The 19,820-nt window shown below is 41.7% G+C and overlaps 2 protein-coding genes across 2 annotated transcripts in view; one reads left to right on the top strand and one right to left on the bottom strand.

Annotated features, from left to right (window-relative positions):
- The first annotated feature begins 1,579 nt into the window (after nt 1-1,579).
- Nucleotides 1,580-6,512, top strand: LOC133417399 (phospholipase A and acyltransferase 2-like). Its single transcript, XM_061705141.1, has 4 exons — nt 1,580-1,657; nt 3,523-3,643; nt 3,902-4,200; nt 5,070-6,512. The coding sequence occupies exons 1-4, from the start codon at nt 1,640-1,642 to the stop codon at nt 5,163-5,165; spliced, it is 534 nt and encodes a 177-aa protein (XP_061561125.1). The 5' UTR covers nt 1,580-1,639; the 3' UTR covers nt 5,166-6,512.
- A 1,081-nt stretch (nt 6,513-7,593) lies between these two features.
- galnt14 (UDP-N-acetyl-alpha-D-galactosamine:polypeptide N-acetylgalactosaminyltransferase 14 (GalNAc-T14)) overlaps nt 7,594-19,820 on the bottom strand; it is a 74,964-nt gene continuing 62,737 nt past the window's right edge. Inside the window, exons 8-15 of the mRNA XM_061704432.1 lie at nt 19,180-19,264; nt 19,014-19,117; nt 18,719-18,845; nt 18,107-18,199; nt 17,595-17,678; nt 14,536-14,680; nt 12,562-12,702; nt 7,594-9,245 (exon numbers count right to left, since the gene is read on the bottom strand). Coding sequence (XP_061560416.1) covers nt 9,087-9,245; nt 12,562-12,702; nt 14,536-14,680; nt 17,595-17,678; nt 18,107-18,199; nt 18,719-18,845; nt 19,014-19,117; nt 19,180-19,264 — 938 coding nt within the window. The 3' untranslated portion in view covers nt 7,594-9,086. The remainder of the gene's footprint in view (nt 9,246-12,561; nt 12,703-14,535; nt 14,681-17,594; nt 17,679-18,106; nt 18,200-18,718; nt 18,846-19,013; nt 19,118-19,179; nt 19,265-19,820) is intronic.

Below are 19,820 nucleotides of genomic sequence, written 5' to 3'. Positions count from 1 at the left end.
AGTCGTTTTACAACACGTTTATTATTGTGAGTGTACTGATTGAGCTGCATCAAACTGTTTGCAATATTATGACCATCTGAACTGTAGCCTGCATCGTATTGAATGTCTGAGATTGGGGTAACGGCAGCACAGTGCACGAGTGTTTAGCGTGTCTTGACAATTTCCCAGTTTGAGGTTCGAATCTCAGCTCAGGAGAATCCCTTTCCTGCTGGGAGTTTGCACGTTAGCCCCGAGGTCAAACGCAAAAGCTGTCAAGTGGCATTTAGCCAAAAATAGTCTCCCCAACTGCAGACTGCCACTCACCCCATCGTCTAATGTTGTATTTCCTTACCCTGCAGCTACTATGTAAAACTTGTTGAAAATAAAGGTCTCATTGCAGAAAATCGACAAGCGCATGCGCGATTTGCTTGAGCTACCCTCATCTTCTTTTAAGCCAATCAGGACCCAGCACATATTTAACGTCATCACGAACTCATCACGGATGTCACCAAACATGTCTGCTCCTGTTGTTTCCCGTTGACACGCTGCTATTGTACCTTCAATCGTGTTTGAAAGTGAGCGTAAAATCTGACAATTGCGTGAAACGTTACGAGAGATGCAAAATGATGCAGAGTCCTCAAGCAATTAGAGCAGTTTGAAATGACGAATGGAACAATAGTCTGCCGCAATGACCGTTGTCAAAATGGTCCAGAGACTTCAAGAAATGTATGCAGTTTAAAGTGACTAGAAGTGTGATCATCTGGGACAATGTCAATTGTGCAAATGGTGCAGATACTTCTCAAGCACATGAGTGGCCAGTATTGGTCAACAACAGATATGCAGGGTGGCGAGACTACTACATTGAGTGAGTGCACGAATAATGTATAATTAGCCCGACAGTCTCGTCTTTTTTCTGTTCCAACAACAACCTACATTGGGCCAATGCGTACTGTTCACCCATTACTAGTGTTACTAGCACGGGTGTCAAACTCATTTTTGTCGCGGGCCACATTGTAGTTGTGGTTTACCTCAGAGGACCATTATGATTGTGAATCTGCATGAATGTATAATCGCCTCATATTTGTAGTTTTGAAGTCAGAAGTCAGTAGGAATTGTTAGAATATTTTCACTTTATTTTAAAGGGTGCTTTGGTAACAACAACAAAAATGCTTGCGATATAAAGGTAATTAGCAATTTTGGTATTTTAGGAAGAATCGTAGTCGTGATATGTTTTCGCGGGCCACATAAAATGATGTGGCGGGCCGGCTCTGGCCCCCGGGCGTTGAGTTTGAGAACTGTATGTTTGAATAAAAAAGACAAGCAAGGGAATCGGCTGAACATGCGAGAGTGTCGATACTGCAGCCGTTGCTCCTCAGACAATATTGAAACAATACAATACAGCTCCTTGGTGTTTTCATTTTACAGTATATATATATATATATATATATTTTTTTTCTTTTTTTACTTAATTCACAAAAAGTGGAGACCTCTGCTTTTGCATTCAAACTCTTCTCTACTTCTTGACGTCTTTCAAGTTCCATGTGCATGTGTCAAAGTGTCCAAACCTGAAGTGCACACTTACACACGCCCCGCACATACGCACACCCTTTTCACATTCGCATTCGCACAAGTTAGCGTCAAGCCGTCAGAGGAGTCCAGCATGGACCTGGAGGTGCAGGTAAGAAGCACAAATAATTTCATAATGTGTCTATTATTAAACGAACAATGATTGATGATTGTTTACGCTCAACTGTGACCATTTCAAGTAATAACGCACTTGCTTCAGCGCACTTAAACAAACCAACATAAAGACCACTTTGTTGGGAAAAACAATAACAATACACAAATACGGAGGCTCACCTGGCATAAATACTGCAGACTTTCTTCATATGTCACATATCTCGATACTCTTACACAGGGCCGGCTTGCCCATTAGGCAATATAGGCGTCACGGCCTCCAGGGGGTGCCACAAAATTCAGCTTTATGTTATTAAAATAATAACAATAATAATAATACTATTAACGCCATCCAGCCATTCTCCATATGGCTTCTCCTCAAAATGGAAAAGGTAACATTGATTGAAATGTAAAGCAATGCCCATGACTAGAAAGCTCCACTGTTTTTCCTATTTTGCTTCTAAGCGTAACCCCTGAAGCTGCGAATAACAGGAATTCGTTATTCCTGTTTCCCCCTACTTGCGCGGTTAAACGAACAAGGGGGATGTCACGAAACAGAACGCTAACTGAAGGTACAACAAAATGACACAGAACAAATAAGTAGCGCACACACAAGTACTATTACACTACAAGAAAACACAAACAACAACTAACATTCATGAGAAAACACAGAACAGGTAATTAGGTACAACGACATGCAATCTCGATGTCTTGTTTGTTGATGCCGGGTTTCAACCAGAGTGAAACAGGTTTGGGTGAATTGCTCAGACCTGGAGAGTTGGCGCAGAAATGACAAGCTAAAGACGACACGCCAAACATTTTAAAAGAGGCCGGACACATTTTTCATTTTACGATCGAAGCACGAGCTGGACAATATTGCAAATGTATTTTATTCAAAACCTAAATACAACTGAACTGTACTTAAATATGGAGTGTACTTGAAAGTTAATAAATGGACTGCACGGAACTTAAACATATTTTAAACTAGTTACAATCTTCATTCCAGTATTTTTAAATGTATATCATGTTTTAAATGTAAGTTTTATTTAATTCCGAGATTCTTGTAGATACCACTAGTGGGAACCTGTGGACACCTAGTGATACTTGTACCACACTGTGAGAATCCCTGATCTAGTATCATTGCATAATTGCCTGATCATTTTTGTTTTTGGGAAAAATAAGAGAAGAACACAACCAATTCAACAAACAACAAGAGTCCAGTTGTCTCCATTCAACCTTTCACTGATTACCTGAATGACTGACAATCTCCACAGACAAAGAAAAAAAAAATACATCTTTAGCAAACACATTTCTGTTTTATTGATATTGCGACCGTAAGCAAAAAATGACTTTGGACAGAGTAGTGTATACTTAAGGAGGTTCAACTGTATTGAAGAAATGTACCCATTTGCCTTCCACCTTGGTTATTTGACTTGGAGTAATGATTAACTGTACATTTCTATTAAGCCTAAGGGCAAACAAGTTATGTTTATATGATGCGGTTGCTATTTATTTTTATTTGTTCGTAAACATTCCTGAATCCAACACCAGCCCTTTCATTTCGGTTCTCTTGGTTGGTGTCATGCATGACTGAACAATTATCCCCCCGCCCCCCACAAAATGTAATCTTAAAACACATCATCGAGACTTCCTTGCAACTTGCACATACTGTGTTTTGACCCCCCCCCCAACACACACACACACACACACACGTGTTGTAATGCAGTACAACCTGCTTGAACACGATAGTGGCTGGTCGAGGTGTGTCACATGCATCTGATTCCTTCTTTGTCGATTGGTTGTACACAATAATGTCTAATAATATCCAATCATCATCACAATAATAATGATGTGTCACGAGCGCAGATCGAGGCGATCGCGTCATTGGCCAAATTCGGAGACCTGATCGAGTTCTCGTACCCGATTGGCTACTCGCACTGGGGCGTGTACGATGAGGACGGTCATGTGATCCACTTTGCTGTCGCAGGTGAGCGGGAAGTGCATTTTGCTAATAGCATTCTTATACACACTCTGAGTGTCAAGTTCCTAAACGTGTCTGACTTTCAATGTGTCGGCATTATGCTCTCCATCATAATCGACCCAACATGCCGAGATACACCACCTGATCTTTATCTTCTACCTAAAATCTGCGCTGATGTCGAATCCAAAGCGATGCAACGGTTGCGAGCTACATTTTCATTTGAATCTCTTAAAGGCGTTTGTAAACCTCCTGTGTGTTGTGCAGATGAGGGCCAGATGATGAACCACGTCCGCACCTCCATCCAGTCCATGTTCCCGCTCTGCGGCGACCTGTTGCTGGGCGCCACCCGCATCCGCCGGGTGCCGCTGGGCGAGGTCACAGTTCCCAGCGGCGTCCACATTCTGGTTAGCAACAACCGGCACGCTTTCACACCATCCTCACCCGAGGAGATGAGGCGGCGGCGCGACGCTCTGGAGGACGAGGAGCTCACCTACAATCTCTTCTCGCTCAACTGCGAACACTTCTCCACATTCGTGCGATACGGGAAAGCTGTCTGCAACCAGGTAGCCTGCTCACCGGGTCGCCTTTCGCTAAGCTAAGCTAACATAGCAGACACATCACAAAACATAAAATCATGCTAGCACTTATAATACTAGTAAGTATGAGGCCTCATGTTAGTAGCATTTCTGTTAATGAGCTAACAACAGCATGCCTTTACTTGATGGTAAATACAAGATGCTACGCTTACATAGCATAAACATCATAACACAAAAGTGAAAAACAATATTCAGGACCAACACTGATATCTCTGTAATGCAATCATTTAACAATTTAACAAAAAAACATAGCAACCAGGAGCGAGCCTTGTTAGCATAGCTTGTTATGCTTGCTAGTGTCATGGAAATTAGCTACCAGGCCTCACGTTGAAGTGACTTGACGTCCACTTTTCCACTGCGTAATGACAGATGCAGCTTGAGATCGTGTGTTTGGAGGCACATGACGTCATCAATGAGTCAACGTCGACTCAACTATCATCACCGTAGCGTCAACTACAAAAAAGTCGTTTAACCCCTAGTTAGTAGCATAACGTTAGTATTGACATTACTTAATGGCTAGTAAACTATACAAGATGCTAAGCTAACATTGCCTACACATTACAATGCAAAAGCGAAAAATTATATTAATTATTGACACAATTGCTTTTTGCTATTACAATCATTCCAAAGTAAAAACACACGACAATACAATCGCAGCTAGCAAGGAGCTGGCACCCATTCTCATGTAGCCATTTTTCACAACTTGAAAAGACAGAGCCGTATTTCTGGCAATGGGGATGATGACGTGCAAAGAGCCCATTTTGATGGCTAAAAAACAATAAATAAATACATTCTATTATTTATGAACTCTGACATGCCCTCCCTCAACTTTCCAGATTCCGACCAAGCCCAAAAACAAGGAGACAAAGTCAGCCACCAAAACCTTCCAGGACATAGTTGACTCAAAAGTGACCAACAAAGACCCTTCCTAGTCACACACACTCTAAACGCGTATAAACTTGTCTACAGTTATAATAATAATAATAACAAATCTGCTGACTTTTTTTTTTTTTTTTTTTAATTTGTGAGGCAAATGGTGGGGCAGTGACCACCAGATCTAGCAGATGAAGCTGTAGTGAAATAAAGCTGGCTGTGCTGTCATGTGCTTGTTTTTTTTTTTTTTTACTGGCCCCTACAGGACTGGAGTGGAACACATGACGTTTAGGCTTGTTTGGCCTTGGCAGAGGTTCTTGTATTTTTTTGTGTGTGTCAGTGGAGTGTTCACCTAATAAAGTGGACACTGTGCATATGTTAAAGTAACCAGCAGCCTTTGGAGTCTGCAAACTTCTGCCATTGTTTAAAGTGCCTCTGATTAACCTCAAATAAAGCGCAGATGTTCTAGTAGGCTTTTCTTGACTTTTTTTTTTTTTTTTTTTTGCTTTCTAGCAGAAGCCTGAAAGTTTTGTGCTATCACTAACAGTTACATCCCAGACACTCTCTTCACTCTTATCAACAGCCTCCCCAGTACGGTCTTCCTCTCCATCCCCGATGAACTGGTTACTCACTACAATAATAATCTCCATTACCTCCTCAACACACTTGCTCCATTTAAAAACAGATGTGTAGCCTTCACCACGACTGCACCCTGTTTCACCCCTCCACTGCGACAATTAAAATCCAGAGGTCGTCAATTTAAAAGCCTCGTCAAGAAAACCGGGCCCGCTATACACAAGGACACGTATAATCGTCCACGACAAAGACTGTTGAACTTAAGCCAACACTACGCAACCCCTAATCCATAAAAACAACGGCCTCATAGCCTCGTCACTTCCCGGATGGATTATTGCAACTCTCACCACTCTTCTCCAGAACTCTGTTTCCCGTATTATCATGAGGACCCCCTCCACTTACCACATCACTCCATCCCGGCAACAACTCCACTAGCTTCTTGTCCAATACAGCATCAGCAAATACTGATCTGCACCTTGAAGGCCATCAATGACCTCGCCCCGCCATATCTTGCTGACCTCTTTCACGTTGCCATACACTCCCGCTCTCTCAGGTCTTTGTCCTCCATCCACCTCATCGTCCCTTCAGCCGCTCTGCCCCCCCGTCTTTGGCATCCACTACCACCTGAAACACAAACTTATTAACCCTCTTCAAATCCAAACTCATGTCACAAATTCCAGACTGCCGATTCTAACATTTCCCATATCATTTGCCATTTTAATTGATGTTTTAAGTTTTGTTCTTTTTATTGTATTGATTGATTTCTTTTAACTATGTTTGTATGGTGACCTTGAGTGGCTTGAAAGGTGCCTATAAATAAAATGAATTATTATTAACTGCTCCTGGAACTGTTCATAACTCCCTCCACCTTGACTAAGGCGTACATGATGCTGTCACCAGTGCTTCACTGGCAGGTACCACATTATCTCACTTGTTTATTTTGACTTCCTCTTTTCGAATTCCCCTCCCCCCCCATTGAGTTGTAAAGGTTATAGGTCACATTAATGGTGGAAAAAGTTTTGAAGGAATTTATCTTGGTCTAATTTTTCGATTTGAGGAAAACCTGGCATTTGAACAGCGGCGTGGAGACTTTTTTATCTTTAATGTTGCGACTTAATGTGTTGTTAGAAGCTTGTAATGCAGTCCAACCTGCTTGAACACAAAATGTCAGACTGACGAGCTGGTTGGTAGGTTGGGGCGTGTCACCCGCATCGTCTTCCTCCTATTTTCGTTGTACACAGTAATGTCTAATAATAAATAAAGAAAAATAATAGGAATAAAGAAGGGGGGAAAAAGTAAATAGATGTCCCCCCCTTAAAATGGTTTATATTTGCCTATAGATGGACGACTTGTCTAAATGATACTCATCAATTTACTTTTTTTTTTTTTTGCACCACGATACCACAAGATGGCGCCAAAGTAATACTTTTGATTGCTTTGGCCTGAGCACAGTAACAGTGACTAGGTGACTTTTTTTTTTTTTTTAACAAACAGGTAATAGGTTCCCCAAAAATCTGCAAATAGGTGAATTCGCTACACCGACAAAAATCAATAGGATTCTTGATCTGACAGATTTTCAGATCAAGATCTCATCTCTGACAGAGATGAGATTTTTTTTCGACAACGGAAAACAATTAACGTTTGTGGCATGCTTTTGTCAACATAACCCACGGATACAAATAGAGACAGTTTGGTAGCGCATTTAATCGACATTGACTGACGACCAGTCCATTGGGGGCAGGGACCCAAGCGATGCGTCATTGGCCCCCACCTAATGCGCAGTACCGCCACCTACAGTACTGGAGTGGAACGCATCAGAGGGAACTGTTGCAGAATGTATGGCCTTGGCAGAGGTTGCAATAAAGTGCTCACGCATACCTTGAAAAATGTATTCCACAAACATGGACTCGGTCGTTATAAAAACTTTATTAAGATGAAAATAAGGCGTCAAACAAACAGAAGAGCACACTTCCTGTCGCTCAGCTTCTTTTAACACGGTAAAATGTTGTAATACAGTTCATCAAAGTACAAAGATTGTGTGAGACACACAAAACATGCACAGCACAGCGACGACACACAAGAAGAGTTCATCACCTCACTTCATGTGCAATCTTCTCTCACAGTCCACGATGATATGCATGTTCTACACAAGCCTGCTCGTGCTTACCCAATACGCACACGTAACCCAATCTGCCAACAAGAGCGTGTGTGTACACTGGCCGCCATCTTTGGAAGGGATCTATGGTAAACCTTTGGTGACAATATAAGTCAAAATTGATGAAGTCTCATTTTTGAGAATTGCTTTTAAATTGTATTTTTTATTTTAAGACCATATCGCCCAGCCCTATTAAGTGTAGTTGTGTGCGTGTGCGGTTTGGGTAAGGCCCACTACACACCAATCAAGTGAGTCGCTATCAAGCTTTGGTACCACAAGATGGCGCCAATGAAAACCAAACATAGTTGCTTGAAATTTGAAGTGTGTGTGTGTGTGTGTGTCATGCTGAGAAGTGCACGTTAATAGACAACAACAAGCTGACGTGTGCTTTGTGCAAACAACACACTAATACACAAGACACAACTTTAGGTACATCTGCAACACAAATTGTTGTTGCATTTATTTTGGCCTTGTATTGATCCCCGGGGATAAGCACGTCAGAAAATGGATGGATGGATGTGCACTTAATGTTGTGTCTGTTGGGTGTAGCCAAACAATAAGTAAACAACAGAAGAGTTTTAAGGTTCACTTGGTGTCTTTTGTCCACAAAGCAGTCATGGCTCACAGGTGATAGAGTGGTCGTACATTTTCAGAAAAATAGGACCTTATTCCTGTAATAATACAGCTTTTGTTCTATGAAAAAAACTTAATTGATGCAAGGATGCCAGATTTGTCAGATGTGACGATAGGTCACCATCATATGAGAGCGTTTAATTGGCCTAAAGCAGAGGTTAGTATGTCTTATTGGCGGGCCAGTGCCCATATATAGATCAAAGATAGATTTTTTTTTTTTTTTTTTTTAAATGATAAGACGTGAACTAGAAAATTCCCGGGGGAATTTTGAACGGGCCTGCTGACTCTTGCACGTCTGAAAGCCAGATTTGCGCAGCTTGATAAAACTCATGTGGTCGCTGGTATCCCATTCATTTTCAATCTGACATATTTTCCGAATTTTGGGGGGGTAATTGCGTCAGCATGGCAACAGAGAACGCTTCAAAAAACAATTCCGATCCGAGCTCACGAACCCCCAGTGTGAGAACCCCTGCACTATCCAAGTGAAAGCCCAGTTCCCACAGCAGTCGAGTCTTGAGGCTTTGGGGCAAACGGTTGGCTTCCGCCTCAAACGGACCGGCGCACGTTCTATGCGAGGGGAGCCAGATCACGTTCGGGCGGGCGAGTTTGGGGCGGGTCAGGAGAAGGGGACGTCCCACCGCTGCGTGGAGGCGCCCAGCTCGCACGGGCTGATCACCAGCATGCGAGACGAGTCCAGCCCGTCCAGCGCCATGGCCGAATCTAGGCAGAAGCGAGACGGCGCGTGCTCCAGGTGGGTGCCCGACTTCTGCCAGCGCTGAGGGGGCAACACGAAAGAGACTTCCTGTATTACAAGAAGTAAGCTTACGTGGGCCACATACAACTTGTGATGAATTACAACTGATCGAGATTATTCTAGAAATACTTGAAATGAGCAGACCTCGATTTACATTTGAAAGCTTTTATATCTCTATATCACATTTATATTAGGGCCCAACCGATATGGATTATTTGAGGCAGATGCCGATTCAGATAAGTGGCAGAGTAAAATTCTGATAACCGATTAATCGGACAATTAATTTAAAAAAAATATATAATACATACAATTATTGTTTTTGGTTCCTGAACAAAGATATTAATTACAGGGAGAACAAATTAGTTGTGTACTTATCTCTGTCTTATGTTTAAATGTGCTAATGTGTGTTTAAAAAAGGTTTGAAAAGGGCTAATATCGGCTGATTAATCGGTCGAGCCCTAATTTATATCTTTATATAATACTAATTCTGGAATTTTCCTCAAGGAAACAATGTTTCTACCTACCTTCCCTCACACCGACTTCTCCATCCATCCACAGTGGATATAAAAAAAATCTACACACCCTTGTTCAAATTTATATCCACTCTATCCATCTAACTACTAATAGTTTGCTATTCACTAATTTCCCATTTTTCATGTACAGCTGTTACATTTGTAAGAACTTGAAGCAAAGAAATGATTTCATGCATTTGTTTTTACAATTAGTTATATTGAATCACGGTTTTTACCATCTTAATCATCATTGTTGTCATTCATTTAAGAACAGCAGATTCCTTTAAATCACAGTGGTCAAACTCAAGGCCCGGAGGCCAAATCTGGCCCACCAACTCATTTTATGTGGCCCGTGAAAGCAAATCATCTGTGTCAACTTGGGGATTTGATTCTTGCTCAAATTCTCATATATAATAAATCGTATTGTTCAGTTATTGCAAGCATTTTCTGTTTACAGTAACAACGTTGAACAAACTATTACCCTTGACTTCTGATTTCAAAACTAGGTATCCATCAATTTGTTGTGTGTATGTACTAGCATTATGAGGTGACTAAACAGTTATATGGTTTCACAGTCAGCGGCCCTCTGAGGGAAACCGTGACTACAATGTGGCCTGCAACAAAAATGAGTTTGACACACCTGCTTTAAATGATCACACTTCCATCTATATATATTTTTTACATTACTGTATCTATATATTTTCATCTTTCTTTCGTTTACGTCAATGTTTAAATTTTGTCAGATACTTTACGAATGGAATATACACTTTTGCAAGTAGTAGCACTACTGTAATTGACGTTTTATTTTTAAGACAATTTAAAGTTATTAGAATTACTTGTGATTTCCACATGTGAACACTCGCTGGAGTTTGTGTGTAGATATTTTATATACGCGCGGATAAAATCAGACATGATTATCCAGTTTTGGTCTCGCAATGGCTTCCAGCGGGCTCTTTTCTTGCCATGCACCAAACAATGAAAACCATTTTGCTGATGTGTCTTTCTTAGTAGGTATTAAAGTCATGTCAAATTACTTTTTTTTTTTTTTTTTTTAAACTCATCACTGGCAGCATTGGAAAAATGGCTAAATTGTCAACACTGGTTGTGCTTTTGTAAACTAGCTCCACCCTGTTTGCACCCATGTTAGTGGAAGGCGTGCACAAAAGCGACGCTACAATGGAGGCCTAAACAAAAAAGGCCTGACAAATCCTGACAAATAAACTCATTAATTGATCAAATCAATTAATTGGCCAGCCCGATAACGAGGTGAACAAACACGACAAAAACAGGAAAGTGAACAGATATATGTGAGAGTGCGTGTGCAGATCAAATAAAACGCAGCGCAACCGAATCAGAGCATGGGAGCGTGTGACCACATGTGAACTGCAGCGCACGCCCGCGAGAGTGGAGCTTTACATTGTGTGCGCCTTGTTACCTCACACACACACAAACTGAAATTTGTTTACTACATGCACACGACTAAAATGCTCTCATGTAAACTTCAGAATTTCTTTCCACTTACAAACGACTGGAACGCTCTCGTATGGTCGACTGAAATGCTTTCACACCCTGCAGGAAAGCTCGAACACACAGACGAGAGTAAAGCCACGCTCGCGTAACAAGCGAAACATTCTCACACATAGTGCAACACTCATACACAAACAATTGGAACACTCCAACACACCACTGAAATGCTCTTACACACACCAGCATAAACTCAGACGAAACAAGCCAAACGCTCTCACACGTGACTGAAACTTCTCTTATTTACCCACGCTACTGAAATGTTCTCACATTCACGACTGAAATGCTTTCACACTCTACTCGAATGCTGTTACACACATACGTGAGTAAAACCACTCATGATCAAGTGAAACATTCTCACACTGAGTGAAATGCTCTCTGTAACACTCTCCCAGTAACATACTGAAAAAAAAATCTCCCATTCACAAGTAGATGCTCTCAGGCTACAAGTGAAACGCTCTCACATTCTAAAGTCTAATGCTCTCATACTCACTCAACAAGTGAAATGCTCTTATGCAAACAGGTGAAACACTTATGCGCTGCTGAAACGCTCTCACACGCCCAAGTAAAACATTCTCACAAGTGAAATGCTCTCACATTCACAAGTGATACAATTTCACACAAACAAGCCCAACGCTCTCACATACTGTTAAATAATCTCACGTTCACAACTAAAACACTCTTCACACACATACAAGTGAAATGCTCACATTGATTAAGATGTGAGATGACACACACACTCACTCACACACTGAACAGTTGCTGAGATGGCACAAGACGACTTTTCGCTGCCTCCCCCTTCATGCTTGTTCCCTTGTACCCTGCCTCCCACTCTCATGAACCCCCCGCCTCTCACTCTCTCTCAGGTGATTTATGACCTGTCAGATTGGCTTCCGCTGCAGAGGCTTCTGGGACGTCGTCAAGGTGCCCACTGGTCAGCTCATGACAAGTGTGTGTGTGTGTGTGTGTGTGAGAGAGAGAGAGAGAGAGATCGAGAGAGAGAGAAAAGATAGAGAGTAAAACCCCCCCGTGACAGCCGAAAATCAGCCAAGTAGCGACCTTATATTTATTTTATTATTCTTATTTATTTGAAAACTTTATACATAATGCTAATGCAAAATATGTATGTGAGGTGTTGGCATTATTTTTCTCCATTTCGGGTCACCATGTTCACGTTACGTTACACACTGTAGGATTTGTGAGGTTGGATGTGTGTGGCTTTAAAAGGCGGGGCCTGGCCTGGCGAGTGATGTGGGAGTCGGTGAATGAGAGTGTACAGTTGGCTGTGTGTGTGCGTTTACCTGGTTTGCGTCGTCCATGTCACAGGTCAGCAGCAGAATCTGCGACGCCGGGAACGTCGTGGTAACGGACACGCATTTGTTGTCGTCGTCGTTGGCGTCGTGTTGCTGTCGGATCTGTTGGCCTGCAGTGTAGAGCCACTCCTGCACAAACAAAGCAAAAAAAAAATAAAAATCGTTCCAGACTTCTTTTTACACTTGCAAGAATGTTCATTCGATAGGGACAGTTGTGGTCAGGCATCTCTAAGGACACCTAGATTTGCTGTCTGAAAGGTGAGGCTACGAAGTTCATAAAAAATTTAAAAAACAAAGAATTTGAGAGGTTATCCATATTAATGTTTGAAAACGTGAAAGCATTTATGTAGTTATTACTTTTTCGACTTTTCTCCATCTTTTTGTTTTTGAGTTCTGGAGAAGCTGCAGTTCTTGTAGTGACTCGTGCGGGTGACCAATCAGGAGGGACTTTCTGTCCCTTTTTTCTTCTTTTCCCCATTTTCTTCCTTTTCTTTGTTGCCTTTGTCATCCTTTTTGCCCATTTTTTCTTTCTTTTGTACTTTTCCCCTCTGTTCCCTTTCCCCGCATTTTCTCTATTTTCTTCCTTTTTTCATTCTTGTTTCATTTTATCCTCTTTTTCTTTTTTTCTTTTCCCTGTTTTCATCTCACCTTTTGTTTTTTCTTTTTCCCTTTTGTTCCTTCTCGACTTTTTTCAGCTTTCTTTTCCCTCCATTTTCTCTCTGCTTTCTTTTCTTTCCCCCTTTGTGTTCCTTTCCACCCCTTTATTTTCCAAGTCCTCTTTTGTAATACGTAGCTCTCCCTGGGAGGGAGCATTGACGACAAAGCCAAACATGCGCTCATTAGAGATGCTCTAACGAGGTCACTGAAGACACTGCACCTGGCTTGTATGCGTGTGTATGTGCGTAAATGCCAGTGAACCACACGCGCGCACGCACACAGATGACTCCATCGTTAAATAATTAGCATGCTGTCAGACATGAGGCCTTCATTTGACCGTAAACCCATTCATCAACTTCACTTCCATTCATCTTCATCACCTTAATGGCGACGTAACGATGACATACAGTCACAACCTCAATTATACAATAATCACACATTTACTCTGATGGCTGAGCTATAAAATGTAATTTTGGTTTAACTGAGCGAAAAGCATATATTTACAGGTGTTTGTTCATATTTGTGCAATATTTTGGATGGAAGCAGACAAGATTGTGTTTATTTTTATTTAATTTGCAGAAATGTTGCAGAAATGTTCCTTGGCAGTGTTGCCGCTTCGCTACCAGAGCAGCTGAATGATTTTGGAGCTGTTAATGATCCAAAAAAAATAAAAAATAAAAAAAAAATAAAAAAAAAAAGGGGACAGATGTTTTTTTAACGCTCCTGTTATATTGCGAGTCAAATTGACCCATTTGAAAATGTGGAATAAAAAATAAACAAAGAGGATTCAAGTGATTCTTCCGGCCTTAGGTTTTTCCTTTGCTCTTTTTGAAATAATTTTCAAATATTCAAATTAAAAACTCGACCTCGTATTGTGTTACATACAATATATAAAGTATGTTTTGAAAAATAAACTTGCTTTCCCTATGTTTGTCTTTTTCTTTTCAGAATAATAAAATAGTAAATATGTTAAAATATGTTACACATAGTGTATTTGAAAATCTAGATGTAAAAAAAAAAGGATAAAAATTATTCTAGTGGCCTGAATTAGTTCCTTTTCTTTTTTTAAATTAATAACACTAAAATAAAAAATAGAATTTGCATTGTGTTATTCTATGTTTTGTTCATTAAAAGTAGTGCGAGTTACATTGATGCCCATTTTGTTGTAATGTGACACTGATGTTGACGTTATTTAAAGTATTAAATATATTCAATTGCATATACCAGCAATTAAAAAGCGAGTTATTCGTTGTATAACAAGAAATATGATTCATATTTTTGGCGTGTTCCGCTTGTGGTGTCGACCTGGTAGCGGGCGGGGACGCCGTCCTTTTCCACGCACGGCGCCAACATGAGGACGGGAGTCTCCTGGCCGTCCACGTGGCGAGTCTCCAAGCAGTTCCGCCTCTGTCGGATCACACCGGACTGCCAGTCAGAGTCGTCGGGAACTCTGATGGAGGAAAAACATGAACATTTTTAAATTATTAGACAAATGATTTGTCTAAGATGGCAGCGGGTGTGGATGGGCAAGTTACATAAATAGTCTCTCTTCTAACCTAATGTAAGCCTGTCTGAGCTGAACTTAACTGTCTGTGCTGGTTTTGTGTCAATAACATTTTTGTGTATGCTTTTATGGTCTTAAAAGAAATTAAATGCTTTATTTCTCAGGGGATGACATCATACAGCGCCACCATTTTGATCCAAACTAAGCCACAATAGTCATTTTTATTTGAGCTTTGCTGATAATGTTAAACTATAAATATGGATGTTATGCATTTTGTTACAAATTTAAAATGTTTCATTTAATTTCATGTTTGTGACAGTCCACCTCATACAGTGCTGGGCCCATGGAGTATATGGCTTTCATTACCATGACAACCAGTGCCGAAACAAGGGTGTTGTAATAATAATACTACTACTACTAATAATTTCCTTTGTTTAACCAGTTCTCATTTACAATGCCAACTTGAAGGCAATTTTAAGGTTCAGTGTCTTGCCCAAGGACACTTTGATAGCAGACAATATGCGGCGCGACTGGAACCACCGACCCTTTGGTCGGTTGTAACTAGGCGAGCGGGTTCTATTAGTGGACGTTGATCCCGTAGTGTAGGAAGGAAGAGCAAATTCCTGCTCAAGACAATAAAGCATTTCCATTAGTGGAGGCAGTGCTTCATACACTTGGCAGATCCGTGCATTTGGCGCATGCAGCAGACATTTTGCCAGATACAAATACCAACACCCCGCCCAACCATGTGGACAACTCCAACACAACACAGTACAGCTCTGCTTACCTTTTGGCTTTGACATGATAGTGCTTTGCACAGTGCAGTCCGACTAGCCCTTGAAAGTGGCTCTGAATCTTTGTCCAGCCAAGCTGCAATGTCATGGGCAGATGTACTCTGTGTTGGAGTGGTTACTATGTCAATTAGCTGGATTGTGATGAGACAGCCCCCCAGAAAAAAATCTTTTTAAAACCCTGAAGGTACAATCAGGACTGACTCTGGATATTCTCTTAGCCTAGCTTCCGAGTCATAGGTGAAAAACTCGGTGTGGGGGTGGTATTATGCAAATTAGTGCAACCGATGCACATGATCAAATTAAGTACTTTTTCTTGTGTGGCAGGCCAACTTTTTGTAATTTTAATGAAGACGAGAAAAAGGCGCAGAAGCCAATCAGGTCCATCAAGATCTAGTGTTCAAAAAACGACGCAAGCGGACTTCAATCTTTTATTACGTGACAAACTTTCTCCTGTGATCAAGCAGAAGGCGTTAATTCAATCTGCTATCTCGCCTCCACTTAATAACACCTCAAAGGTTATTCCTCGTTTGGAGGGGGACGCTCCCCCGAGAATCACACTCTTAATTCCATTCAGGCGATTAACACCATACACCGTGTGTGTGTGTGTATGCGTGTGTGTGTGTGTGGGGGGGTGGAAGTCTGTAACTCATTCACTGCCGTAGACTTTTCTATCCATCCACTGGAAACCAACTGTTTGCTGCCATCGACGAATGTATTTGTCAAGGGTCTCCCCCAGCTTGTCTGTGAAATTCAAGGTTCTAAATTAACTGTAATGATGAACACATGCCAGCAGACGGCGGCGTTGCGTCACTTTGGAGTTGAGATCAGCACAGCTTTTGAGTAGAAGACAAAAGATTAGCCGGTGAATCTCGGCTTGTCGCATCGATTATCAGGGAGCGAAATGCCAACACGTTGGAAGTCAGATAAGTTTAGGCACCTCACTCTCCAACAGACCGTGTATCTGTATGGCATAAAGAGAGCATGTGTCGCGGTAGCTAGAAGAAAGTGTGCGTCGCATTGGCGAGAAAAAAAAAGACACAGCTCATGGAGTGACAGACCGCTATGTAAAAAAAAGCCACTGACGTTCAACTCAAGCCACGCGGTGAGTCAGTGTCGCTCGCAGCGCGTTTCTCAGTTGTATATCTGTAAATCAATTCTTATTCTACATCAAAAGCGGTTTCTCAGTCTTGTTTTTGTTGTTTAATAGTTTGACGTGTCACAAAAGCATCGGTCACCGTTCGACTTGGAATGTTTCTTTTCACAAAAAGCTCGTTTTCTCAGCTTATTGGGCAGAAACCAGTGTTTTTGGTAAAACCACCCCATGGTCTACTGCTGATAACTAAAGAATGGAGAGAAAAAAACATTTTATGGTGAAAGAAGAGGGTTTACTCTCTCTTTTTGTAGGTCAGTGCTCACATTGTTACAGAATACAATAGAAGATCAGTCAAAATCTTACGTACACACATGCAAAAAAAACATCAACATTTGTTAAGTGAAGAAATGAAAATGTAGAGTTTGGACTAAAGAATTAGAAACAGAAACAGACAGACAGACAGAGAATAGGGCCTGACAGATTCTTTGAGGCTGGTGCCGATATTTGGCAGAGTAAAATTACAATAAACGATTTCTTGGGTGATTAATTAAAAAAATATATAATGGAAAACATTTTTTTGGGGTACTTTAATGCTTACAATTAGAACGATTTGAATTGTAGGCAGAACATTTGACAGTTTTACGGTGCTTTGTCTTTTAGCATTGACAGTATTTAACTTCATAACCGAGAGGAAAAATTCTGTACAAATGTGCCGATTTTTCCGTTTGTTTGAATGTATTGTATTGTATTGAATGTACACACACTTTAGGCCACATTCACTCTTTGTTTTAACGTGTTAAAAAACAAACAAACAAACAAACAAACAAAAAACAGCATAAATAAACAATTTGTTGTGGATTTTTGCACATCCTATTTAATTTTTTAACACATTAGCAACTCGAAACGGGCTAATATCGGCCGATTAAATCGGCCAGCCGATTAATCGGTCGGGCCCTAATAGAGACAGACTGACTTGAGTTGCGGGTAGACGTGGTCCAGGTACCACTTGAAGGACTTGCACTTGAGCTTGCGTCTGAGCTCCACGCGTCCTCGTATGCTGCTGACCAAAACAGTCCCGTGAGCGGCAAACAAGGTGGCGACCGGCAATGGAATGTCAGCGCGGCATCTCACTGATAAACACTGACATTTAAACACGGCCAACACATTTGCTTTTTGTCTGCTTGCTATGCTCTGATGCAAACACAAAAGAAGCTGCTGGAGCCCTCTGGAAGAAGTGTGTGTGTGTGTGCGTCTAAGTGTGAGTGTGCATGAGGTCCGAAAGGAGCGTGCGTGTGCGTTTGTGTGTGTGTGTACTTATTAGTGAGAGTTTGTTTGAGTGTGGCGTAAGAGTGAGTGTGTGTGAGAACAAATGTGAGTGTTTGTGTGAATGTGTATGAGTGTGTGTGTGAGAGAGAGAGAGAGAGAGAGAGAGAGAGAGAGAGAGAGAGAGAGAGAGAGAGAGAGAGAGAGAGAGAATGTTCTTACTCTCCGTATGATTTTCCTCGAGCTGCCGGCCGAGCTGAGTAGTAAAAGAGGCGGAAGTCGTCCATCCAAACCTCGGCGGTGCGCCGTGTGTTCCTAACACACACACACACACACACACACATACACGTACACACACTTTAGGTCACATTCCCATTTGTGTATGTTTATAAGTTTATATATTCAATCCACTCTGAAACAGATAAAGTGCAGTGTACTAATCTGCAGATGCACATTTTACGTGGCGATTCAAGGGGGGGGGGGGTCAGTGCCCCCCTAACGCTGGGCTCGCCCCCCCGTGTCAAGTTCCCCGAGATGTGACTGGACTCGTAAGTAAGTCTGGCCACCCCACAAAAGACGGGCTAGAATTTCCACTGTTGCCATGGCGATGTCCTTCACATCGGTTACTTTGTTCTTTTTGGAAGTGGTGCTCATTTCTGACTTTTTACGATATTTATTGAGCCAATAAGCAGGATATCCAACGGAATTTTCCATGGCATCTCCGCAAGGATGCAGCGGCGTCATATGATGGATGCACTTCCTGTTAACGGACTCCCGCAAGCGAGGGACTGTATACTAAAAACCTTTATGCTATACGCGTGTTTGTTTCCGTACTTGATGTACGTGTTGGTGTTGCCCTCCGGGAAGACGTACGGATGTTTCTTCCGGAACACGTGACCCACGCGGCTGCACGGAATGATCTCCAAGCTTCCGCCGCACTGCCACACCCGGAAGGAGATCTCTGCAACCACACCCACACACCCACACACCCACCCACACACACACACACACACACACACACAAATTCATATATTTTATTTTAGGGCCAGAACGCCTCGCCTTATCTTGTTAGCTTCCTGAATTCCTGACACACGCTTGTTTGATTTGCACGTGTGGTGAAACGACTCACCGAAGTTCTCCCCGCCCCAGATGTCCATGGCCGTGTCGTACTTGCCCAGGTGCTTGAACCACAAGCTGTCGATCACAAAGAGGCCGCCGGCGATGATGGGCGTCCTGTCACATGAGACAAACGTCAGCGTTCTGCTAGCTACTTTGTCTTTGTGTGTGTATCATACTTGATTGGCAAAGTGGGATCAGTGCGGCGATCCTTCTCCTCAGGAGATAGTCCCTCCCACTTAAAATGAAGACTCCAATCAAAACCTGATGAGGAAAACAAAACATGAATCCAGTCTTTGATTTTAAGACTAGGTCAGGGTTTTGGCTTTTTATATTAGTCCTAGGTTTTATGTTAAGGTTCTAAACCTTGAAGATTAGTCCTTGGTCTGGTGTGAACTGTTTGATATTAGGTCGTAGTTGTTTGAGGAAAGGCCTATGTCAGGTATGAAGTCTTTATTATTGGGCCAAGATCAGGATTTGTATCTTTGAAAGTGAGCCTTGCTCAGGTTTTGAGATTAAACCTAGATTAAGCCTAGGTCAGGTTTGAGAGATTTTGGGTTTATGCTTGGGTCAGGTCTGAAGTCTTTATGATTAAACCTAAATCCGGTTTTATGTCTTTGAGATTAATCCTAAATCAGTTTTTATTGACTATTGGATAGGTCTTGGGTCTTTTGAGCTCTAAAACATAAATTAGGTTTTGTATCTTCAAGATTATGCCTCGGTCAAGTCTGAAGTTTTGGTGATTAAGACTGGATCAGGTTTTAGGTCAGTGAGTATGTCCTAGGTCAGGCCTTAGGTTTTATATCGAGGTTAGGTTCTA

Source organism: Phycodurus eques, chromosome 18, assembly GCF_024500275.1.
Source record: "Phycodurus eques isolate BA_2022a chromosome 18, UOR_Pequ_1.1, whole genome shotgun sequence".
NCBI classification, from domain to species: Eukaryota; Metazoa; Chordata; class Actinopteri; order Syngnathiformes; family Syngnathidae; genus Phycodurus; species Phycodurus eques.
Note: the sequence above shows the minus strand (reverse complement) of the source record. Positions and strands in the feature narration are given on the sequence as shown.

Coding starts and splice junctions, on each gene's coding strand:
- LOC133417399 (XM_061705141.1), top strand. Junction 3,644..3,901: donor GATCCACTTTGCTGTCGCAG/GTGAGCGGGAAG, acceptor TGTGTTGTGCAG/ATGAGGGCCAGATGATGAAC. Junction 4,201..5,069: donor GGAAAGCTGTCTGCAACCAG/GTAGCCTGCTCA, acceptor TCAACTTTCCAG/ATTCCGACCAAGCCCAAAAA.